The sequence below is a fragment of the Podarcis melisellensis genome (assembly GCF_964234715.1).
Source record: "Podarcis melisellensis genome assembly, chromosome: 13".
Lineage (NCBI taxonomy): Eukaryota > Metazoa > Chordata > Lepidosauria > Squamata > Lacertidae > Podarcis > Podarcis melisellensis.
Window position 1 is genome coordinate 51,352,492 of NC_138545.1, and position 26,158 is coordinate 51,378,649.

Genomic DNA, 26,158 nt, shown 5'->3' on the forward strand with positions numbered 1-26,158 from the left:
CTGTTGTGTGTCACATGCCTGTTTACTTCCAGCACTTGCTGGGAACTTCCGTTTGTATATAGCTTTTGCACTCCTGCTGTTTTGCTGGACACGAAGGGAAGCAGACATGTTTTTTCCTTTCTTCCTGAACTATTCTAAATAAATGCTGTAAATATGCTTACACATTTCTCTGTCCGCCACTTTTGCTTTGAGAAGATTTATTCACTCTGCTGATAGAGCGTGCACAGGTCTCTAAACGTATCCAAGGCTCGTGTCGCTGATTGATGCTGTTCCAAGGGAGACTGGTGATTGTCCGGCTGCCCATCTCTCTGGCAGTATCCCAACACACCTTGGGGGAACTCTTCTCCTCCTCACCCTTACAAACGCACTCTGAAACTTTGCAGCTAGACTGATATAAAGTTTATTTACACGTGTACAACCTGAGCCTAGATAGAGGCAGTTTAGAGCATTTACACCTCAAGAGGGTCCTATTCCTTCCATTGAGGCAGCCTCAGATTCAAAGAAACTCCAGACATTGTGTTTGAACCTCTCCGCACTATAAAGCAGACCAATTGTAGAATTATAAGTTTATCTATTTTTCATTTTTGAGTCAATCACATTTACAGTATCAGCTTTTTTCTTTGGTAGCATTGCTCAGCAGCAGCCTCATCAGAGGAGATGAAGCTCTTTTTGTGGTTGCTTTAATTAGGTTTTGATAGTACATTTTGAATTTATTTGATTATTATGTGAGAAGGCACAGAAGAAACCTGGCAAGACAAAAGGACATTTGTGTTTGGGTGGGTGCATACATTATTTACAACGTGGAATGGCTGAGCAATTGCCTTGAATACTGATAGCTCACCACTTTAAAGTGGCTCTATCTTTTTTTCCTCCTTTAGCTTAGCTTGTCTCAAGATAAAGGATTACAAATAATTTTATATGTATGACTTAGTGCAAATTACAGGAAAGCAAATGTAAATGATGATGTATCAGGATTAACCCTTCATGCATCAAATTGCTCTGCAAACCAGGTGATTATTGGCAGAGCAGCTCATATTCCCCCCCCCCCAATATGGCTTCAAGGTCACAAAGCTTGGTGGGAGAATAACAGACTTGCTATTTGTAGAATCTTATTTCTCTCGCAATGCAGCGGCCATCAGGTGAATCAAACTTCTCTCTCACAGACATGATGACCTCTGAACCACTTTATATAAGGAACATATAGATAAGGATACAACTCCAAGGATACTTGTAGTCAAAAGCATTTTTGTAAGCATGTCATTATGTGGTTCTGCCAGGTGACGGCTGCCGTGTGTGTGGTTTAAGGCTGCTTTTAGCTCGTGCTGAGGGAGGTGGGTCTATCACCCATGGACATTGGTGAAAGGAGTCATATGGTAAGCAGGGTGTGTGGTGGTGCAAAAGGGCCCCAAAGGACCGCACAAAACCCAGGAATATTCTTAAGGAATCATAAATGATTATTTTTTACATACATGATTGTTATGTACTCATCTTGGTTATATTCTCCAACAAAAACATGACAGGTCTAAATATTCCAATCAGGGAAACCCATAATGGGAATGTCCTTTACTTGTTAATATTTTTAATAAAAGTTTTCCATAATACAGTAAGATATAGAAAATGTAATGGAAATGAATGGAAATACAAATTGAATGCAGTGTCCTTTCTCAAAGGTAGTTCTTAACCCTTGCCACTTGCAGAAGGTAGCAGCTCCTCCCAGCTCTCACCTGGGATCTCTCCTCTCACCCTCAACCACCAAGACAGACCCCAAGCAGAGGACACCAAGGAAGAAATGAAGGAGTGGGGGAGAAAAGAGAAAGAAGCAAGAAGGAAGGGAGGGGGATAAAAAGAGAAAGGAAAAGGAAACAGTAACGAAAAATTGAGCCAGCAGCAAGACAGACCGTCGGCCATTTCCTCCTCTGAAAGTTCCATATTGGGAATTTCCCAGAGGCTAAGACATGCACTGACCTAGTGATGTCACTGCACATGTGTTATGTCATATCGACTTTCTGCTGCCTTTGCTATGGAGATCCCCAGTAGCCTCTCTTTCTCCATCTACTGTTTCATAGCTGTCAATTTACAGATTTGAAAATAAGGGATCATCAGCCAAAATAAGGGATTTTCAGAGCACAGGTATGTTAAACTTCTGAGCTCCTCCAAGCCAAAGGCAGAAAGCCCAGCCAGCAGCCAAACGAAGCCTCAAGCAGTGGTTCCTACAGCGCAGCAACCCAGCAAAGGGGATGCAGCAAGGAAAACCACCGTCACCTCTCCGCTGGGAAGCGCTGAGCAAAGGCGAGTCCCCAGGCAATGCAGCCAATTTGATCGGCACAAGGCATGCAAGCTCCACCCCCCAGTCGTTCTTAGACTCCTTATTGGGTGAGCAACGCAGCTAAGCAACACAGTTAGAGCCTCCCTCCTCCCTGGTCAGCAGGGAGGGAGGGAGAGGAGCTGCTTCCTTTGAAACCCGGGAAATTTAAGGGACATCATCAATAAGGGACAGCAGCGGGACATGGCACTGGGATAAGGGACTTTCCTGCCAAATAAGGGACGGTTGACAGCTATGCTGTTTAAGATCAGAGTGGCAACGTAAAGGCTCTTCTACAGCTGGTCTGCTGCATTTTTTCTTTATCACTTTTTTTTGAATGAGCACCAAAGCTTTCCAAAGTGTGGAACTCTGGAAATGTTTCTGGAAATGCTGCGTTGCTGCATACATTTATACATGCTGCTGTCCATGGAGCAGAGCGAGTGGAGATAAGATTTGCTTTGCTCGGTGTGTGCTGTCTCTTGCATGTGTTTGGGACATATGTCTTGACATAGGGTATAAGCAGTAAGTTGAAATATGATGTAATGATAAATTTAAGCAGTAAAAATAAAATACTAGCATTGATGTAACATGAAAGCTGCATACTTACATTTGCCTTATCTCATACAGTCATACCTCATGTTACATTTGCTTCATGTTACGTTCTTTCAGGTTAAGTCCCGCGGTGATCCGGAAGTACCGGAAAGGGTTACTTCTGGGTTTTGCTGCTTGTGCATGCGCAGAAGCACCAAATTGAGCCGCACACCTGCGCAGATACGGCACTTTAGGTTGTGCTCTTTTCGTGTTGCAAACGGGCCTCTGGAACGGATCCTGTTCACAACCAGAGGTACCACTGTATTACATTATTGCTAGTATTTTATATTTTTTTCTTGCTGCATTATGTGAAGTAAGTAACTTTCATTCTAGTGGTGTTATGAAGTGTAAAAATTAGTCATAGACTGAGAGGCACATGACTAAATTCCCAAAAGTCACCAGGGGTTTTCTTTACAACCAAAGGGAAAATATGACCGTGAGAAATTTGCCATTAATGATGGGTGCAAAAAATGGCAAGAGGAAAGTGGACCACAAATCTTGGACCCATGATATCCACAGTGCTGCTTGTGAAGAATCAAAATGGCAAAATGCAGCTGCAACTGACACTGACTAAGCAAATTTTCATTTTTAAGACACTGGCAATATACCAACAACTGTTGTGGAAATGGCCCATTTTAGGCAACAAACAACTTGCTAGAGGCTTTCTGAAAGCTACTATGAAATGACAACAAAATGTGCAGCCAAAATTGTTATTTGCTGTGCTACACTCCCTCTTTCCACAAAATTTACTGTAAACCTTTACTTTTGGGAAAGGATGTGGATCTTTAATTACAGGAAAAAAGCACTCAAGAATCAAAGGCAAACATTTAAACACGTAAAGTTTAAGAAATATGGTCTGCACTGTTGATATTATGTTGGATGCTTCAGCATGAAAAGAAGAAAACTATTGGAGACAGGTCCTTAAACGTATTGCCAGTGTGACCCTGACCTTTGCCACGCAGGACAGAGCATTGAGAGGCCATGCAGAAACTGCTTCAGTTGAGGGAGGGAAAATGGACATTTTTTAATCAGTCACTCAATTGCTCTCAAAACATGATCCTCTGATTGAGGATGTTGATTGTAAACCAGGAGGAACAGTCAAGTACTTGCAGCATCGTGCTGAGCCAAAGGTGGACTGTTCCGGAAGCTTTGCTAACGCCATCTTGGTAGTCAAGATAACCTCACAATTAATTATAGAATCATAGAAGGGACCCCAAGGGTCATCTAGTCCAACCCCCTGCAATGCAGGAATCTCAGCTCAAGCATCCATGACAAGATGGCCATCCAACCTCTGCTTAAAAACCTCCAAGGAAGGAGAGTCCACAACCTTCCAACTACATGACCCTTAGGATCCCTTCCAATTCTAAGATTGCTACAATCAAGACTGGAGATGATAATAATAATAATAATAATAATAATAATAATAATAATAATAATAATAATAAATTTATTTATACCCCGGCCATCTGGCTGTGCTTCCCCAGCCACTCTGGGCAGCTTCCAAAAAAAAATTAAAATACTGTACTACATCAAATATTAAAACCCTCCCTAAACAGGGCTGCCTTCAGATGTCTTCTAAAAGTCTGGTAGTTGTGTTCTCTTTGACATCTGGTGGGAGGGCGTTCCACAGGGCAGGGGCTACTACCAAGAAGGCCCTCTGCCTGGTTCGCTGTAACTTGGCTTCTCGCAATGAGGGAACCGCCAGAAGGCCCTCGGTGCTGGACCTCAGTGTCCGGGTAGAACGATGGGGGTGGAAACGCTTCTTCAGGTATACTGGACAAAGGCCGTTTAGGGCTTTAAAGGTCAGCACCAACACTTTGAATTGTGCTCGGAAACGTACTGGGGGCCAATGTAGGTCTTTCAACACCGGTGTTATATGGTCTCGGCGGCCATTCCCAGTCACCAGTCTAGCTGCCGTATAGTTTTAAAGAGATATAAAGGTGGTATCACAAGCAATTATTTTGTCACACTTGTTTATTTTATTTTGCTGGCACCGCTGATCGAAAAGGTTCTTGCATCATTGTAGAAAACGGTGAAACCTTTTTACCCGGTGTGACAGTGAGAGGGACTGGCACACCACAATCAACACTGCTTCTTTCATAGCACCTTTAATTCTCTAAAGAAGAAAGTATTATACCTTGCCAGCCTCATTTGTACAAAACTGAGATAAGTATGACACATAAAACATATGTTTCTTTTATTTGTGGCACTAAATTCAATTAGTATTTTACGTTATATAATATGTAGCCACAGGATTGCAGATGGCTAACAGTACACTTTGAAAGGTTAGCAACATTACACAGTGCCTTTAAAAATCATTTTGGACTACGTCCAGTGCTGTAATTATTATTAAACCAAAAACATGTATTAAGGTGCATTTTAAAAACTCTTTTACAACATACAACAAATGTGTAAAACCCAGACAATAATAATTCTTTATGCTAATTTTCTTATAAGAAAATATTTTCAAAATATGTACATCATCTATGAAAGTAGCTTAATTTGTTTAAAAACATGCCATTTAAAAATGTTTTGGGCTTAACTGATGAGAAATCAGGCTTGATATGTCAGATGAGCCTAAGCCCATTGAAGAAGCTGGAATCCTGACCCACTAGCAGCAGTTTTGGAAACAAATTATAGCCAGTAGTTCCCAGGAAGAAGTACTAATAGCACTTTTAATTGCACTTTGACGTGGGGCACATCTACTGGGAAGTTATCTCTTCAAGTCCCACTAAAATAAATGGGTTCTGTGCAAGATAAGAATAAGAATAAAGTAATGATAATCTTGTACGGCTCCCTTAGGGTGAAGGCTGGGTAATAATAATTACCCACCCTTCACCCTAAGGTCCCAGGGTGGGATAAAGGTAAAGGTAAAGGTACCCCTGCCCGTACGGGCCAGTCTTGCCAGACTCTGGGGTTGTGCGCCCATCTCACTCAAGAGGCCAGGGGCCAGCGCTGTCCGAAGACACTTCCGGGTCACGTGGCCAGCGTGACATCGCTGCTCTGGCGAGCCAGAGCTGCACACGGAAACGCCGTTTACCTTCCCGCTGGTAAGCGGTCCCTATTTATCTACTTGCACTCTGAGGTGCTTTCGAACTGCTAGGTTGGCAGGCGCTGGGACCGAGCAGCGGGAGCGCACCCCGCCGCAGGGATTCGAACCGCCGACCTTTCGATCGGCAAGTCCTAGGCGCTGAGGCTTTAACCCACAGCGCCACCCGCGTCCCCCCAGGGTGGGATACACAACAAAATACAATACTAATAACAGTTCAAAACAACTACGAAGACAAGGTGGGTCTTAAAAATATACACATCAAGTGTCAAATGCCAGGATAGAGCGCTGTTGCCTTCAACATTTGCCAGTAGCTGTGCAGAGAATGTGCCAGGCACAGCTCTGTGAAGAGTTCCCCTACTAAGGCAGCCCCACATGCCCTCTGCTGGGCTGCCACCTCTCCTTGGGGCTCAGCATATCTGCAGACGTTAGTACAGTGGTACCTCGGGTTACATACGCTTCAGTTACAAACTCCGCTAACCCAGAAATAGTACCTCGGTTTAAGAACTTTGCTTCAGGATGAGAACAGAAATCGTGCTCCGGCGGCAGCAGGAGGCCCCTATTAGCTAAAGTGGTGCTTCAGGTTAAGAACAGTTTCCGGTTAAGAACGGACCTCCGGAATGAATTAAGTGCATAACCAGAGGTACCACTGTATTATGTAGTTTAGGTAAAGGTAAAGGACCCCTGACAGTTAAGTCCAGTCGCAAACAACTCTGGGGTTGCGGCGCTCATCTCGCTTTACTGGCCGAGGGAGCCGGCGTTTGTCCGCAGACAGTTTTTCCGGGTCAAGTGGCCAGCATGACTAAGCCGTTTCTGGCAAAACCAGAGCAGCGCACAGAAACACCATTTACCTTCCCACCGGGACGGTACCTATTTATCTACTTGCACTTTGACGTGCTTTCGAATTGCTAGGTTGGCAGGAGCAGGGACTGAGCAACGGGAGCTCACCCCGTCGTGGGGATTCGAACCGCCAACCTTCTGATCAGCAAGCCCTAGGCTAAGTGGTTTAGACCACAGCGCCACCTGCGTCCCATTATGTACTTTATATCCCCTTAATTAGCCTGTCAAATGGATCCCTAATGATCTCTGAATCTCTAGTGATAACTAGCTTGGTCAAAACGTTGTGGATAATCAATCTTGCTTGATCGTAGCAAGCAGTGACTTCAGCATGTGGTAATTTGAACCACTGAGTTTCTGTCATAATCCCTCCATCCCATTTTAACAGATCTATAGTCTGTATACTCTGAGGTTTTAAATTGCTTTTGTTTTTAAAAAGAAATTAACTAAATGGTCCAGAACAGCTACGTATTTTTAACTGTGAACAAGCAAAAATATGTTGGTGCTGAGTACACACAGCAAAAAGTGTTCGCCAGCTAATTAACCTGCCATTGAGAATAGTGTTGTTGGCACGGTTTGACTATTTGGGGGCAAGGACCCACAAATCCTTGGCACAGAAGCTGTGTAGCAACCTGTGAACCAAATAAAAAATAGAGAGAAACACAGAAAATGCAGCTTATGTTTGGCCTGTAAACTTCTTGGAATCCTTTTGCCATGGGTGTCCATTCAAACCAGTAAGAAATGCATGAGAAACTGCATACGAAACGGATGACTGGAGCATTTAGTATTCAAACAAGCAGAGGGACCTGAAATAAAATAAATATACATTGTAATTTATATTTTCAGTCTCAAAAATGATGTTATTATGTTAACCTATCTTTGTATGTCTAGTTGTCAGACTCTGTGTTCCTTGGCCAGGGAGGGCGGGATACAAAATAATAATAATAATAATAATAATAATAATAATAATAATAATAATCTATTAATATTATTAATACACCCTCATTATATTTATTAAAAATTGCATACACCCCAATTTGAAGCAAGTTTAAATGTGGCCTCAATTTCACACACAAATTGTTATCTGTCGCATTTGATCACATTTTTCCTTGCTAAAATATTGAACAGAAGCGCAACAAATGTACTTAATTAGGAAATCTGATTTAAAATCATTTCTCTCTCTCTTCAGTAACTCAATCTCCTTCCACGCTCATTTCTGTTGTTAAGTATGGACTCTTTTACCATCTGGCAACTAAACATGAAGGATTTTAAATATTGCAGTAAATAAATAAGGGTGGTATTCATTCAAGTTCTACTCAGAATAGGCCTACTGAAATTCATGAACCTTACTTAGCCATGTTCATTAACTTCAATGGGTCTACTCAGAAATAACTAGTTGAATACCATCCTATATACAATCAAACTTTCCATGGCTAAGGAGCACTTTTATAGAAGAACAGAGCAGGAAGTGAATTTTTAGTTCAGTTTATTATGTTTATTTATCTCTGTGTACACCCAGAAGTGTACTGAAGTGATGTATAATAATAAAATATGAAATATATAGACAATTACATTGATCAATGCAAATGCTGTTTCCCCCCTGTTGTCCATTCCACACCTTTTATTGAATTCTGTGGTCTCCAATACAGGGCACCATATTTGACCTTACAGATGAGGGAAAACATACAAACGGGCGCATGCCGAACAAGAAACCAACCTCCCCAACGACAGCATTATCTCCCCGTGACCTTTGACGTCATGGTTTGTTCAGCATTGTTGTTTACAGAAACACAATAGACTTTGAAAGCTACAGATTTCTTCTCCAGTGACTAATGGTTTTCTGTGGTTTGTACTGTCTCACGAAATGACTTGAGAGCTGTAGCATTTCGTTTATAACTTTTGTGGGTTTGTTTTCCTTTAGAGGGCAAGCAGATAAGTTGACGTATTTGCGTGCTTGTGGTAAGATCTGAGGTGGGGAAATTCCATCTGCACTTGCAAACGCACCCGTGATCACTTTCTGGGGCGCTGACCCCGGCCTTAATCTGGAGTGACTCCTGGGACCTGGCGTGAGCCAACTGAGAGCAGTGACTATACTTCTATGGAATAACAATGCCGTGTAAATGGCCAATTACCAAGAAAATTCAACCTGAGCATATTAAGCTCTGAAATAGGAAGCTTTCCCCAAAATGAGGAGATTGGGGAAAAGGAAGCTGAAAGGCAAAGTCAAAAGGGTCAAATCACTCTAAAAACCACTGGGAATAGCATCTGGTGCGCAGCTGCACGGGAGGCACCAGTGTTTAAGTTGGCCCTAAGATTAGGACCACAAAAGGAAGTCTTCCTGTGACAGGAGAACAGAAGGCCCAAAGTCTTACCAGTTATGGTATGCAATTTGTAAGAGTTGCTTCGAATTGATATGAGAATACTGTCTGTATGAAAGCCTAATTTTATTGTCCCATAAGACTGAACACAGGATGCTCCAGATTTTCTGAGGAGCCACACTAAGTTGCATGACAAACACTCACAGAAATCCAATAATAGGTCATTTAGCCTGCTTTATGACCCTAGGCTATCTTTATTTCGCAGAAATCTCAATTATTTCACTTCTACTCCTTTCCTACTTGTGCCAAACAAGCACACCTGCTTCCCTATCTTGCATTCAACCACAGGCCCCAAACCATGCCCCTCCTGTTCATATTCCGCCTTAGAAAGATGCTTACCTTTCTCAAACGCGCTGCCCCAGTTCCCGAGCGGATTGCTTCCATTAGCGCTTGTCTTGCATCCCCTGGGCTGTCTGTTCTTGGACTTGCAATGTACCTAGGAGTTTTCATTGTCACTTGAGGTGGTGGAGGAGGAGGAGGCGGTGGCGGTGGCAGCAGCTGATTCCCCCGTTGCTCTGTTGTAGAGGCCTCTCTGTTTTGCAAGGCTGCTTCTGCTTTTTGGAAACTCTGCAGCTCTTCAGAAGCAGATGAAGAGATCTACCATGGAGAAAAATGAAGTTGGGGGGAGGTTATAGTAGGCTTAAAGGAACAATGATACTGGGTGCATATTGTTAACACACCTCCCCAGTCTCCAAGCGGTGTGAGATTCCACCCAGGGTCCACATTTCCTTTTGGGAATGAGGCACAGCGGAGACGGGGGTGTCTTTAGAATATATGGTTTATTTACAGATATATACAACCTGAGCCTACGATGGAGGGGTTCAGAGCATCAACACCCCAATAGGTTCTTGCTTAAGGTTACCAGATGTCCCCGTTTCCCTGGGACAGTCCCCGGATTTACAAATCAGCTCCCATACAAAATCTATTGAAGTTGAAAAGTGTCCCCGGATTCACTGAAAAAAATCTGGTAACCTTATTCTTGCTTCTCTCACAGCCACAGTGTGGGATTCAATCAGAAATCAGCCATGGCTTTTCATTTCACAGCAAACCCTGCGCTCAAACTCCAGCTTTGTCTAAGAGATAGAGGAGGGATCCTACCTAGCTTCAACCAGAGCCAGGGCCTTTTCAACTCTGGCTCCAGCCTGGTGGAACTCTGCCTCATGAGACCAGGGCCCTGCAGGATCTGATTTCTTTCCGCAGGGCCTGTAAGACAGAGTTGTTCCACCTGGCCTTTGGCTTGGAGCCAATTTGATTCCCTCCCTCTCTTTCTTTTTTCTTTTCCTTCTCCTCCTGTGATGAGGCTACATTTTAATATTTTAATGTTCCATTATTTTAATGTTGTATTTTATTTTTGTTTTTAAGTTGTAATCATTCAACTTGTTTTTATTATTGCTTGTAAGCCGCTCTGAGCCCGGCCTTGGCTGGGGAGGGCGGGGTATAAATAAAAATTATTATTATTATTATTATTATTATTATTATTATTATTATTACCCATTTGTCGTCTGTTACAGAGCCCTGTCTCTTTTGCTCTCTGAATGGCCCATCACCTTTCCTTTGTTTTCTTAATGCCCAACACCTGAACACAGGAAGCTAGCCTGGCTTATGTCTTAACACTTGCTGTATCCATGGGTTAGAAGGTCTGCCATGCGCAAACTCATAACAATATTTTAATCTCTTCACTTCTGGACAATTTTACCTTGTTCCATAGATGTAAACCTTGCGACAGCTCTAATTTCCCTATTAAATCACAGAATTGTAGAGCTGGAAGGGACTTCCAAGTGTCATCTAGTCTAACTCCCTGCAATGCAGAAACATCTGTTCCCCTCTCACATCATTTAAAGGAACTGATGATTAAGATTTGGCCTTGAAGCAGGCTCAGAAATTCAATCCTGATTTATTTGTTTCAACTGTGGGATCCTGGAATTTATTTTGGCACATAAGGCAAAAATGTTGCCAGTTGGCCACTAAGTTAGGTTGGAAATGACAACAAGGAGTTTGGAATTAACATGATTTATTAGCCTTCCCCGGAAGCATTATCAGAAACTAGTAATGGTGATAATTACTCTGTGCCTTCAAACTTTGCTTGATTTTTTTTATCTCAAAAAAGTATCATTTGAATCCTATTTTAAAAGGGAAAAAGGACAAAGCAAAATCAATGAGGGATTCTTCCAGAATAATTAGCTTTTTAAAGTGCATACGCCTGCATTTCACTCTCAAACTGCAGTCAAGCAAATTAAAAATTAAATATTCACGCAATGGTTGACAGAAGCATAAGTATTGAATTCTTCCTCAGTTTATAATTGCTAGATGTCATATCTGGGCAGCTCTATTTCCTACACTGCAAAGGCAGAGTGCAGGAACTGCTGAAGTCTCAGACCACTCTCAGGTGCCAACTGTAGATGACTTCCTCTCAGCAGCTATAGGACAACCATCTCATACGAACAGAACAAAGGAACGTAAGTGATTACTTTTTACCAGGTCTGCACATCTAGCCTCGTGTTGCACACTGACTGAGAGCAGCTATCCAGTCTCAGCTAGAGGTCGTTCATGTATTCTAACACAGAGCTAATGTCCTATCCCTCAAAAACGTTTAGATTGATTTTAAGTAAATAAATCTTTATTATCAGCTGCTACAGATACAACTCTGTCAGTGAATCAGAAGTGATAGATTCTGCTAGGAACGTACATGGCTCCCAGTATGTTTCCAAGCACAATTCAAAGTCTTGGTGCTGACCTTTAAAGCCCTAAACGGCCTCGGCCCAGTATACCTGAAGGAGCGTCTCCACCCCCATCGTTCTGCCCGGACACTGAGGTCCAGCGCTGAGGGCCTTCTGGTGGTTCCCTCACTGTGAGAAGCAAAGCTACAAGGAACCAGGCAGAGGGCCTTCTTGGTAGTGGAACGCCCTCCCATCAGATGTCAAACAACTCCCTGACATTTAGAAGACACCTGAAGGCAGCCCTATTTAGGAAGCTTTTAATGTTTCATAGACTACTGTATTTTAATTTTCTGTTGGAAGCCACCCAGAGTGGCTGGGGAAACCCAGCCAGATGGGCGGGATATAAATAATAAATGATGATGATGATGATGATGATATGTCTACTCTGGCTTATTTTTTTACTTACGGTTTGCTAATTAAAGCAGAGCTTCATCTATAGCATTTCCAGGACAGGGATGACATAGTGCAAATGATGAACAAGCTACTGAAAAGATGCAAGGTCTCTGTCTTACCTTTCTCAACTTTGAGGCTCCACTGTGACCTCTAATGGCTGCCAGAAGGGCAGAGCGCTCATTCTCTTGTTCTGTGATTAGTGGCTTCTTCTGAGGTCCATTCGCCATGCTGGGTGAAATCTAGCATGTGACAAAACAGATATAAACAATTTATTTCTACCTAGTTTGGAAACAAGGTAATTTGAGCATCTGGAATGTCACTCAGTTGGATGTTGGCTTACCTGACGTTGGCCTTTATCCAGCCTGAGTGCACTGAAAACTAAATGGGATTTGTAGGAGTAGGCCTTATTTATCAGAGATGGAAAAATCAATCTTGCCATCTGTATTATGTTCAACTAGATCTTATTACTTTCAATGAGTACAGTATTAGTCTCATACTATATGCCATTCATAATTAGCTTCAACAGACACTTTTGCACTTTCTGCTGCTTTAAAGAAGCAAAAAACACACAGTGCAGAAGTGATAGTAGCCTGGCGCAGTATCTTGACACTATATATATTTTTTAAAATTAGAAACAACAACTGTTATAAAACAGACTGGTACCTGCTAAGGTTGAAAGGCAGGGCTCACTATTTAATAATAATAATAATAATAATAATAATAATAATAATAATAATAATAATAATAATTTATTTCCAACCCCGCCCATCCAGCTGGGTTTTCTCAGCCCCTCTTCTTTTAAGAAGTCTAAGAGCCGTTCCTGATGTTACAAGAAACTTCATGCATCCAGTAAGAGGCATTTCATCCAGATATGCTTTCAGCTAAGTTTTTTTTGGTTTTGTTTCTTACCTTTCGGAGATTTTCTCTTCCTCCTGCATTCTGGATGGCTTCCATTAAAGCACTGTGTAGAGACGTATCTTTTGGAAGTGCCTTCTGGATGACTGGCTTAAACTTCTTCTTTGGCCCAAAAACTTTATTATCACCTCCCACGTCAGACTCTACCCTTTTGCTTTCACATGCACTGCCAAGTTTTTCATCTTTTTCTGAAACTACATGATTAACAACAGTTGTTCCATCTAACTCTGATGGTCTACTGTTGATAGGATGCCCCTCGGCTGACTTCCCAGAAGAGCTGGAAGTGATGGAAGATGAGAAATTGTTGGATGATCTAAGGAAGAAGGGACAGTGAGCCTCATCTCTTTGCTCCCTCCTTTGATTAAATATAGAAGGTGTCTCTCTAACAACTACATTTTCTATTGAACCCCATCTGGGCTTCTCTCCTGTGAGGCCACCATCTTTAGAAGGTATTGTGGTAAATGGCTCCCTGTAGCAATGAGTGCTATTTCTTATCTTGGAATGAGCACCAAGTGGTAGAGTGTTTGATGCATTTTGGCTGCAACTGAAGATATCTACGTAGGATTTTTTTGTTTCTGCTGGCTGCATTTCTACTGGGCTGGTTTTGGCCAAAATAATGCATCTTTTGGGAAGTGGTTCTGTTTCAGTTTTTCCCACTTCTTCTTCCCTCATCTCTTCTACTTTGTCATGCCTTTCTTGACTGGTTTTAAACTGGAGTGGATCGATGCATTTTGCAATGGCAGAGGCTACATAATGGCTTGATGTTCTTCTTTGGGGCTTCTGAAATGGGAGCGCCATCTTATCTGTCTTGACCACTGGAGTCGTTAGCATTTTAACCGAAGACGGTGTGGCAGAAATGAGTGGCTTCCCCCCGCAAGGCCCAACATTATTGTCAACTGTCCTGGAACCAGCTAGTGGTGCTGTTGCTGCCTTCAGACCTGCAAGGGAGTCAGGTTTTGATTCCCCTATTTTACTGAGGGGTTTGAAATTGGTGGTGACTGCTGGCTTGGTGGGAAAGCCTACTGGGGATTCCCCCAATGGTGTTTTCAGAGAATTTGATCTCCAGTATGCTTTGGCTCTCCCAATGAGAGTTTCCTCTGGTTCACTTGAAGTCGTATTTACTGCGACCTTTTTTATAATACCAGCATTTGGAGCCACCATGTTGCCCAATTCATCTATTTTAATGGCACCAGTAGAAAGGGAGGCATCTCTGTCAAAATATTTCACTTCAGGTTTGGGAGGTACAACTTTAAAGGTGGTCAGACCTATTTTAGGTTCATAGTTTGTGATTCCATTGCGAACACGGTAACACCATAAAGATGGGGTAGAGATACTTTGCTGCTCATCTGGGTCTTTTGTTGATGCATATCTGAATTCCAATTCAGATTTTATTTTGCTTGGAAGTCCTTCCTTGGTATTATCCTCTTTCAATTGTTTGACTTTCTCCTTTGTTCTATTTCTTTCACTCATAACAGTAAAGTTGGAAGAAACCACTTTGGATCTTTCAGACTCAGTACCATTTTTTGTGAGGATTTCCAGGGACACACCCTTCATGTTCATTTTTTCACAGGAAGGTGTGTGTGTCTCCGATATATATATCTGCTCTTTCTCAGTTTGGCGTCCAAACTCTTCTTTAGGTGACTGCTGTTGTAATAAGCTCTTGGATAAATTGGAGGATATACCATCTACAGATCCCTTGCTCAAAGAACCAGCATTATTATTTTCATTAGTAAGCTTCCCTGGGATAATGGGATCAACTGAAATATGTTCATTAGCCCCTGACTCAGAAAACAAAGGTTCTCCTTCCTCTCTAGTGTGGTGGATTATAATGTCAGTTTCGGGAATTTCATCTATTATCGTCACTGGCACAGGAACTGGAACATCTTGGGCAGTCTCAGCGTCCCGTGGAAAAGGGAGGGGTGAGCCATTCGTCTCACTAGATACAGATCCGCTTTCAGAATCATCCTGCATACTCTCCATCGCTGCAAAGAATACCAACAACATCTTTCAAAACTATGAACCATGACATTATCCCAAAATATTATCACAATCAGGGGATAATAAACCAAGGGGTTTTAACAGGAGCACCCCTTATATTACGAACTCCAGCTGCAACCGCTGCTTCAGATGCAGTGTAGAGGGTTGTGGTTAGAAAATAAATATAATAAAATAATAAAATCTCCACAGGGTGTGTTGAGTTGGTTGTATTATATGAACACATCCATAATCTTGTAAGCACTTTTTAATTTATACACATTCATGCTAAACATTTGCCAATATGTCTTCTGCTTACTGTGCAGTGTATCCCAGCAAATGGAGCTATACTGATATCTGGTTAATCACGAAAATGTACTATGAGAATGTGCCAGCTACACAGTTTACATTACTGGGTAGTGAGTATAAAACAGAGAACATAGTCCTCATGAAAGCAAATTGTGTGTATTATGCATTTGCACATTATGTTTTCCCAGATATCAACACAAAGAAAATTATTGGTAATAATTTATAAACTGGAAAATATAGCATTTCTCAAGCAGGCCATTTGTGAGAAGCTATTAGAAAAAATTCCACTTGTCTGGTCTGAAACATATAAAATACTGAATATCTATCCTAGTAACTGAATAGGAATGATACTGTAGTCCTTTCTCCCCAGCTCTGTTTAATATATATATTTTTACAATCACCAGATAAAACAATAAGGAAAAGTATGCTCTCTCCCATCAATGCTGTAGATAACTAGGCTTGTTTTTAAAACAGCAACAATCTGCTGAACTGAATTTCTTCAGCACATAGTTCCATGAAAAGTATGATAGCAGAAAATTTGCGTATCCAGTACTACTGCATTTATTAATTATTATTATTTTACTATCAAGGGCTACTCAACATCCTTTCAATGTAATGACCAAAGTAAATAACAATATTAAGAAATTCATGGGCTTGTTTCAGTTTTTCACTATACCCTCATACTATTTAGTAACAGATTGTTGTCTACTGTGAATAACCTCCCACAACAGTGTCCCCAAAAGGTAAGACAATTTGGCAATGGAAGCTGAACAATCTGATGAGGTATTTGCTGCTACTAGATAGAGCCTGAGTTATGAGATCTGTCCCACCTCTATGGAGTTTCCCAGTTTGACTGCTCTCTCATCTGCCTAACTGATGGATTGTCACCATTTGCCTTTTCCCTGCATTCTTTTTGCAATACAGATGTGCAAATTTAAACTTCAACCTACCCATTAGGTCTTTGTCCAATGAAGCCAAGGCCTGAGTAGCCATGAACACATCTGCGTTTTCAAACTTAGCTTCCATCATTTCGTCCTCATCCCTGCTACTGACAACAAAAGAAAAGGAAAGGAATGAAAAGGTTGTTCCTTTTTTTCTATTGACACTACATAACCAAATTTAATCAATTTAACATCAACGTGTGTGTGTGTGTGTGTGTGTGTGTGTGTGTGTGTGTAAACATTGACTGTTTCTTTTAACAGCTGGGAAAACCAGATTACATTTGTTTAGATAATGTTTGCACACCTATCTTGCTCTCAATGAAAATTTAACTGCAGCTTCTGTAATGAAATTCTTTGTATTGGAGAGAAAAATAATAGCATAATGTTCAAATTATTTTCCAGAATACAAAGTAGCTACTTGATTAATCACTTTCCATACATCTCAATAAAATTTAGAAAATACAGTAGTAAGACATGGCAAACTGTTTCAATTTCTTCTGAAACGCAAGGACTTAACCTGTAGGGTATCTGAGTCTGGCTGTAATCCTGGGAGTAAAAGGTAAAGGTAAAGGTACGGGCCAGTCGTGTCCGACTCTAGGGTTGTGCGCCCATCTCACTTAAGAGGCCGGGGGCCAGCACTGTCCAGAGACACTTCCGGGTCACGTGGCCAGCGTGATGAAGCTGCTCTGGCGAACCGGCACCAGCGCAGCACACGGAAACGCCGTTTACCTTCCCGCTATAAAGCAGTACCTATTTATCTACTTGCACTTAAGTGTGCTTTCGAACTGCTAGGTGGGCAGGAGCTGGGACCGAAAGACGGGAGCTCACCCCGCCACAGGGATTCGAACCACCGACCATACGATCGGCAAGTCCTAGGCACTGAGGTTTTACCCACAGCGCCACCCGCGTCCCTTAAATCCTGGGAGTAAACCCCGCTAAATGCAACAGTATTTACTTCTGAGTAGGCATGGTCAGGATTGTGCTGTCAATCTCCTATCAAAGACCTGAAAGTGTCTCATTAAAATGTGCAAGAGAGAATGCTTTCCTGTATTTTGAAATGCTTAAATTCTGTAAATATTTAGTTCTGCCTGACCAGGTTCACTTGTCACTGGCTCAAACCCAGATTAACATAACCCACCCCCAAATCAAACTGTGCACATATTAGGTAGGAGACACATCATGCTCCTTCTGAGGTAGTTTGTCCAGCTTTGGCCTCACCCTGCACTCTGCTGTCAGCATGCAACAACGGCCAAACACCCTGGGAAATGGCTCTGACTGGTTGGCTAAACCACACAGATGTTGCTAGACTATAGCTCTCCATCTTGCATGACGTGTGACAGGGGATAATGGGAACTGTTGTCACACAACACCTGTAGTGCACCACACTGGCTACCTCTGGTTTAACCTGGGTCTTACACAGACAAGCACAATTCTGAAGATGAAACTGTTCCAGCCATTTTTTGTTTTGGGTTATAAAATGGGTTATAAAAAGGAGGGTCAAAAGCTCAGCCCATGAAACTGACAGTCAGGGAGAAAATGAAGCCTAAAGGGGTGGAAAAGAGAAACCAAATAAATTAAAGGGAAGAGAAACAAAAACAGAACTCTACTGTCTTCTTGTTGCCCAAGATGTTGGCAGCAGGGTAGAAATAAGGTGCATGAGACTCTGAGCTGAGCAGTTAATGTGCATAACAACCAGCTATTGTGCACATTCACCAGGCCTCAATGAAGAGGGAATTGTGCACATTTCCTAGTCAATATACACAATTTCAATGGGAAATGTACATATCCCAGCTGAATTTTGTACAGTGGGAAGGGAGGCAGGAGCCTTTAATGTGAGTGACTCCAAACTTGGAGTGACACATTTCCTTTTTTGCAGTACTGTGCAAATCTGGAATAGTGGAAAAATACATTTCAATTTTTTAAAAAATGAAAAGGTGTGTGTCAGGACGGGTAAATGAATACCTGCAGTTTTAGGCAAATCTAGAGCACTGGGAAAACTTGCACTTATAAAATAAAAAGGTGCCTGTGCACAAATAACAAATGCTTGCATTAATGCTCACAACGGACCTCAGGTTTCTGGAACTTGTGGTGGGTGGGAAAATACTAATTGAAGGGGACGAGAACAAACTGTTTGGCTACATCAGGCACCACCCACTAGTGTGGAAGGGAAACACAGATATAGATTATGAAGGCATAAAATTTAAAGTGTTCATGGATGGATGGATGAAGGCAGACAAACGGGCACACCAAAATAGTGCCGTACATACACATGACCCAGCCTAAATGAAACACAACTCCAACAAGCCATGTGACACCAAAATACTATGTTTTGCGCAAGCATATTTAGCAATACACAGCACACTTAAAAACAAACCCATAACTTTCCTCCAGAGCCTTTCCCTTCTCCTCTAGACCTTTTTGTTTCTGATAGGCCTACTCTGGCTAGCATTCAAGTAAAACACAAGGCCTATTCCTGATAGTGTTCCACAGGTCAGATAACTATTACCAGTGGCTTTTTTCACACACTCTTTTTAATATAGGAAACAACACGATAAACTTAAGACCTCTCCCCTCTAAAATAGAAGGTGCTGAAATCACACCACTTGGGAATTTCTTGAAGTAACAGATGGATTAGCAGAGGTTCACACAACAGGAATAGCAAAGATCCCAAAGCACAAAATTATTGACCTTTGCATTTGTTAAACCAAGGCCACTATGTACTGTTGCTCCACTGCAGTCAGCCATATGCAAAAGCATGGGTTAAAATAGCACTTTGCCAACTCAACACAGTTGTCTTTATGAGACAACTTGTGTGCAAAAGGCAACAATAAAACTACAAAAAGCTACTGTTAAGCCAAATGAAAGTCCTGTTGGCAATTTATGGGTAGATGCTATAATACATAACAGGTGGTACAAAAAGAATGAATCTGAAATACTTGAAATAAGCTCATTAATAGAATGTAAAAGAAAACAGTGATGAAAGCTTATGCAAAGCAGTTGTTAGAAGTGATCTGCATTGCCACCTCAACAAGTGACCAAAAGCAAGTTCCCATCAACCTAAGTCACATTTTTACTTATGCAATCCTGGTTTCCTCTACAAGATCACTGAGATCTTTCAAGTTCAGCAGAAAAATAAAAAACCATATAAATACTAACATTATCTAAATTGCCTCACAGATGAGACCTACCTTTGGGAAACGATTCCAGACTCATCACTACTGGAGAATGCATTCCTTACAGAGCACGTCTGTTCAACATACATGGAATCCATCTCGGTCAAGGTCTCCTGGGCCCCGATGGACTTGTCTCTTGACCTCAAGCTGTCATTCTGAGACTCCAGTGAGACAACATCAGAGGGGGAACTCATAACACCTGAATCTTCTGTGGTCTCCTCTGAGGTAAAGCAGCTGCTAACAGAGATCGTGTCCTCTGTTTCTGACAGTTCCAGAGCTACATCTTCCATGCTAGAAATATCACGCGAAAGGTGTAAATTGCCTAGACGAAACATTACAAAAACAGTTAAATACCATTTGTCACTTTTTTGAAATAAATAACACATTCAAAAAGCCCCTCCTCCTCTGTTTATCAGAATGCACCACAATGTGGCTTTTTTCTTTTCTTTTCGTGTGGGCAGTGAATAGAATAGTAAATTCTCTATGGTGAAATGTCAGATTTCCATGTACTTAAAAGAATGCTCTGCACCTGTCTCTTACATGAAAAATTCAGCAAATTTGAATAAAAATGGGGGAATTCTGTTGGACTGACCAGGAATAAATGAAATACTTCAGAAATAGTATATACAGTGAAACAATAGTGCTTATGCATTTAATATAGATAACTGTTATATCTTAATAAAAAATGCCCAGCAAGGGCAAAAAAAAAAGAAGATAAACTGGGGTGCTGTGGCTCTATATGTCAAAATGAACACAAGAGACCCACATTTAGGAAATTAATATGAACAATATCTTTGATAGAATCACTGTGGATGGAAGCACCAGAACCCTTCAAAATAATTTAGTACTGGAATCTTCCAGTGTCCCCTTGACCAAAATATGGAGGGGGATCTCAAGATGGAGAAATAACTGAGGGACACAGTCAAAGGTCGGAAAAATGGTAAAAATGAGTGATCAACAAACCCTCACACTGACTGGTTAAATATATAGTCAGGATATGATAAAGAGTTTTTATTTCTAGATTTGACAAATGCACATTTGGCTGACAAAAAGTGGCGTCAACCTTTGACTTAATCCTGAGTGGTGCTCAGAACTTAAGATATAAACTGTCAGACTACTTGGGAATGTGATGTTCTTAGCTTGAAAAATATATATGAGTGAAAAGCTGTCCAGACGTCAATATGGTCACATTTAAATTGAAAAAAAAAAAGAATAGAAAAGCATATGAAAAAGAATGAGGAAACTATTAGACCCAACATTTTTTATTCAAATAGCAGGAAACCAGATAAAGGGAGTCAGACTATAAAATAATTATGTAGTGAGTTACGGTAATTCTTTGAATCAGCCTTCACTGCTGAAGATGTTTGATAGATATTCATGCCTCAACTAGTAATTTTGCAATGAGCATCTGACAAACTTCATTAAACGAGAGATGATGTTCTAGAGCTAAATTAAAGGTAAAGGGACCCCTGACCATTAGGTCCAGTCGCGGACGACTCTTGGGTTGCAGTGCTCATCTCGCTTTATTGGCCGAGGGAGCCGGCGTACAGCTTCCAGGTCATGTGGTCAGCATGACTAAGCTGCTTCTGGCGAACCAGAGCAGCGCACAGAAACACTGTTTACCTTCCCGCCAGAGCAGTACTTATTTATCTACTTGCACTTTGACGTGCTTTTGAACTGCTAGGTTGGCAGGAGCAGGGACCGAGCAATGGGAGCTCAACCCGTCACAGGGATTCGAACCACCGACCTTCTGATCAGCAAGTCCTAGGCTCTGTGGTTTAACCCACAGCACCACCCGCGTCCCAGAGCTAAATTGGTGAAACACAGATGAACATGTCACTGGGTCTTCATGGCAAACATCTCAAGAGTTCTTAAAGAGATCAACTCTCTGAATTGAGCTTGAATTCTGGCAGTGGTGTAGCGTGGGTTGTCAGCACCTGGGGCAAGGCAAGTAATTTGCGCCCCCTAACTCGTGGATTTGCGCCCCCTAACCCTAACCCCCAGATGTTGCGCCCGGTGCGGCCGCCCCCTGCACCCCCCACGCTACGCCACTGAATTCTGGTAAGGGTGGGTGGTTCCCATGTCCAGGAGATTAGTCAACTGCATGTACTGGACAGGGTGAAGGAAGAGGCTTGACCCATCTCTGTCACTAGATGCCTAAGGGACCTCTGTGGCCAAGAGTGCGTTTTCCTAGCTCTGGGTGGTGCACCAGCTCCTTTCACTAATCCAAACAGTATTTATTGATGTTTCAATATGGTTTTCATGAATATATTGGTTTATTTTGCTTATCAGGTTCTTTTCTGCCTTGTTCTTTCCTTTATGAAAGGGTAGTTTTAAAAATTTGTAAATAAAGTTTAAAAACCCCCAAATGTTTAACCATTTGAGTGATCCTCCCATTGAAATCGGCACCAATTAAAAGGGTTCAGTTTTGAACAGACTTTGTCAATAAGCAGCAATCCGAACCACACTTACCTAGTAGTAAATGGGACACAGAATACAGAGGGACTTACTTTTGAATAAACATGCACAGGATGGTCCAAGGATGCTTTACAGGGCAATCCTAAATCTACTCAGAAGTAATTGCCATTGAATTCAAAGGGACTTATTCCCAGTTAATTGGGGCTAGGATTGCAGTCTTAATTTCTTTTATTTTAAGACGAATTTGGACATACAGGACCAGATGCAAAACTTTCGTTTAAAACAATATAAAACGGAAAAACTTTGCAAAGAACATCACAACCACCAGTTCTGAAAGCGTAATTCTATTGAAGTGTACATTTCAGCATTTTGTACATTTACTGAAATGAATCAAGTTTTTAACGGAACAATAGGTTTTCAGCAGTGAAGGCACTGTTGTATTTAAGCTACGTGTGCCTGTTAACTTAGATAAAGATCATTATAAGTTTCTACAGAACCTCAGCAAGATTGTTGCAAAGAAACAAGTAGATTATAAAGGAAAATGGGTTGGGTATTTTTAAAGAAAACATTTATTTTGGAGGGAGGTGATAGGGAGTAATGACTATTGAAATAAAAAATCTCACAGTGAACATGTTTTTCAAATTGAGGTTTTTTTCCTGTTTTGGAATACTCAAAATGATTCATGTGTTTAGGGCATGCATTTGTTACATATCCAAAGCTTAAACTTTGAGTAAAATGTTTGGAGATACCTGCATCTTTGTCAGTGAAATATTCAATAAAATTAAAGGACAAGTCTCCTTGACTGAGACCATGCAGTACCCATTATGCACAAAACTCAACTTCTGGCAGCACAATCAGTAAAACTTAAAAGGTTACAAATCACAATTAAAGCTCTGCAAATTCCAAAATTAATGACTGTGGGTGCTGCTAAAGGTTCCTGGCACTGCCTAGAATTTGGGAGGCAATGATAAACCGCCCAGTTTCCAGCACTACTATTGTGTGCCCCCACCAAATTAAAATCAAGTTACATATGATTTGTTTATTTATTTTTGACACGTGAGTACCGACCCATAACATAAAGTTATCTGGGTGATTTACAATAAACAAGTAAAACACTATTTAAACAAAAAGTAAAATACAGCATTATCAAATCAAATGCAGCACATATAAATAATAAAGAAAAAGATTCAGAACAGCACCTATACAAACACAGATAAAAGGCAGAAAATACATAACCACCCGTAGAAAACATGATCAGAAAAAAACCCACGCTAAAATTATAAACAAAACTTTCTAGCCATTTAAAAAAATAAAATGCACGAAGGCCAGAAGAAAGGAGATACAATAGCAGAGCAGGAAAGTACACAAAGTAGACAGTCGTTTTTTAATAAATGCACAATGCATTACATGCTGATGTTCATTGGTGTGTGTATAAAACCTAATGGCTCTCTCTGTTTCCATTAAAATGTCAGAGCAAAGGATGATTTACAGTACTATTATCTAGGCAGCCTTTTGAAGCAGCAACCTAAAAAGAGGCTAGGCCAGCTCTGGGACAGCTTCCCAGAATGGCAGTGTTGCTCTTTATAATCTAACAAATTTATAAAAAATATGACAGCTGCATCTATGAACTTACATTTATTATCTTCGCTTTCAGATATACTTAGTAACTGTATTGACTCCCCTCTTGTTGAAATCACGGCAGAAGCTGTATCAAGAAATGGTAGCGTTGGAAGTGTGCATAACTTAAAGGTCAGTAAGGATGAATTTACATTGCAATGAAAAACCTTTTACCCCAATTCCTTATTGCAGCCGCTTCCCCTCTTACAGTTTGGCAAGCGTCCCACAAATTCAAGTGTGAGATAGTGTCATTCTAGTGCATGACATCTTAGGCATTAACCACAGTTAATACGTCTGAAGGAGCGTCTCCACCCCCATCATTCAGTTCGGACACGCAGGTCCAGATCCAAGGGCCTTCTGGCGGCTCCCTCACTGCAAGAAGCGAGATTACAGGGAACCAGGCAGAGCGCCTTCTTGGTAGTGGCGCCCGCCCTGTGGAACACCCTCCCATCAGATGTCAAGGAAATAAACAATCTGACTTTTAGAAGGGTATAAAGGGTAAAGGGACCCCTGACCATTAGGTCCAGTCGTGACCGATTCTGGGGTTGCGGCGCTCATCTTGCTTTATTGGCCGAGGGAGCTGGCATACAGCTTCCGGGTCATGTGGCCATCATGACTAAGCTGCTTCTGGCGAACCAGAGCAGCGCACGTAAACGCCGTTTACCTTCCCGCCAGAGCGGTACTTATTTATCTACTTGAACTTTGATATGCTTTCGAACTGCTAGGTGGGCAGGAGCTGGGACCGAGCAACGGGAGCTCACCCCATCACGGGGATTTGAACCGCCAACCTTCTGATCAGCAAGCCCTAGGCTCTGTGGTTTAACCCACAGCGCCACCCGCGTCCTTAATGTTTGATCGCCCTATATAGGGAAGTCCTTAATGTTTGATCTTTTATCGTGTTTTTAATGCTCTGTTGGGAGCCGCCCAGAGTGGCTGGGGAAACCCAACCAGATGGGCAGGGTATAAATAATAAATTGTTCTTGCTGCTGCTGCTGCTGAGAGCCAGTCATTCAAACAACAACAACAAAAATCCAACAAATTAGCAATTGTGGTACTGACTGGAAATTAAGATAGAAACCTTAGCTAATGGGGTGTGTGCCCAGTTCCAGCTGAAGTGAGGGGACCATTCCTTGCGTGTCTATTCCCGCCCCCTCCCACTGAAGGGAATAAATAAAGACACAGGACACGGAATTTAGGTTAATGGGCGAAAAATGGCCACAACTTTATTGATTACAGGTAAGAGCGGTATTGGCTTTAGGCATTGGCCCTACCAGACTATCCGGTATAACCGGGAAGGGTTAAGCACCAACAGGGGGAGCCCCCGAGATGCACATCCCTGGGTGCTCCCCGAGGGGTTACCGCTCAGCAGCGCGCTTTAGGCCCTAGCCTCCGTAGGTTTCGGACGAGGCGTCCTTTAACGAACTACCCTTCAGCATTTTGGGGGAGGTGATGGCGTTCCTCCCCCCCATCTCATTTGCATAACAATACCCCTGCCAATGCCTAACCGCCAAAACCAAGAAGTTGTGACGTTTGCTACGAGGTAGGCGAAAAAACCAAGTGGCTTCCAAAATATAGCCAATTAGCCAAATGGAAAAACTCCTACCAGGCCCCTTGCGGCGACCAGCCGAGGCCCATAGCAAAGTCCAGCTTAGAACCTAAAGGGTGGGAGGGAGGGAAACCGCAGCTGCTGGGAGGGAAACCGGAAACCGCAGCTGCTATCCCGATCTTAAATGCCCCTTACTCGCCCCGCCCCCGCCGCCAGCCGATTGGCTGGCACGATGAATAATGCATACTAATGATCCCGGGATTCCCCTGTTCTCGCGGGGCTGTAGCCTGTGAATGGGTCGTGAGAACCGCAAAACCCCCTCCTCCTGATGTCGGAAGTGGCATTCTCACCTGCCTAGGGAGCCTGAGTAGGGATGATTTAATCTATTCTATTTATGGTACTACTGGCCAGGAGGGCTTAAGTGCCCTCAGGCCAGGCAGCTCATGTAAAGGTTATTGTAGGAAGAATCCTAGAAGACCTGCTCCCTGCCTTTTCCCACCTGGCCTGGGAGGGCGGGGCCTGGACTGACTCCAGCTACAAAAATTGAGGCTGAAGATACTCTTGTTTAGCAGGGTTTGTTGCTGTTATTGATTTTTTTTTGTTATCTTTATTTTTAGATGTTATGATTTATGTGGAACTTGTGCAATTTGGTTGTGTGCTCTTTTTATGTGCTTTATTGTTTTTGATTACTTTTGTTATATTTGTAATTAAAGTTAATCTTTTCATGTAGTAAACGGCCTTAAGCATGGTTTTTTAACCGTGGAAAGGCAGCATGCAAATAGGATGGTGGTTTTATATGGGGACTACTGTGGCAGCATTCCAGCCAAACCATGGTGGAACCCCCCCCCCCATGCTACGCCAGTGCACCCATCCTCCCTACAAGCAGGTCAGCGGGCACCATGTTTGGAAGACCTTGCAGTGGATATAATTGGTTGCCATATTCAGGGCTGGGAAGGAATTTGCTTGCAAACAAATTGGGCCTGTTTGGGGTTTTTGCC

General features: G+C 42.1%; 1 protein-coding gene and 1 long non-coding RNA gene across 10 annotated transcripts in view; one reads left to right on the forward strand and one right to left on the reverse strand.

Moving 5' to 3' along the window:
• The window catches only part of LOC309354415, a 161,688-nt gene that overhangs the window by 20,993 nt on the left and 114,537 nt on the right, over positions 1-26,158 (forward strand). The window lies entirely within an intron of this gene.
• Positions 6,824-26,158, reverse strand: part of COBL (cordon-bleu WH2 repeat protein) — a 102,249-nt gene continuing 82,914 nt past the window's right edge. For 6 of the 9 annotated variants that reach the window (XM_081883808.1, XM_081883809.1, XM_081883802.1 and 3 more), the window contains 6 exons: positions 19,595-19,901; positions 16,416-16,513; positions 13,177-15,164; positions 12,387-12,506; positions 9,497-9,754; positions 6,824-7,585 (listed from right to left, as the gene is read on the reverse strand). In XM_081883808.1, coding sequence (XP_081739934.1) covers positions 7,568-7,585; positions 9,497-9,754; positions 12,387-12,506; positions 13,177-15,164; positions 16,416-16,513; positions 19,595-19,901 — 2,789 coding nt within the window. In that variant the 3' untranslated portion in view covers positions 6,824-7,567. The remainder of the gene's footprint in view (positions 7,586-9,496; positions 9,755-12,386; positions 12,507-13,176; positions 15,165-16,415; positions 16,514-19,594; positions 19,902-26,158) is intronic. The other 3 variants (XM_081883805.1, XM_081883803.1, XM_081883810.1) reach the window with 3 other exon arrangements.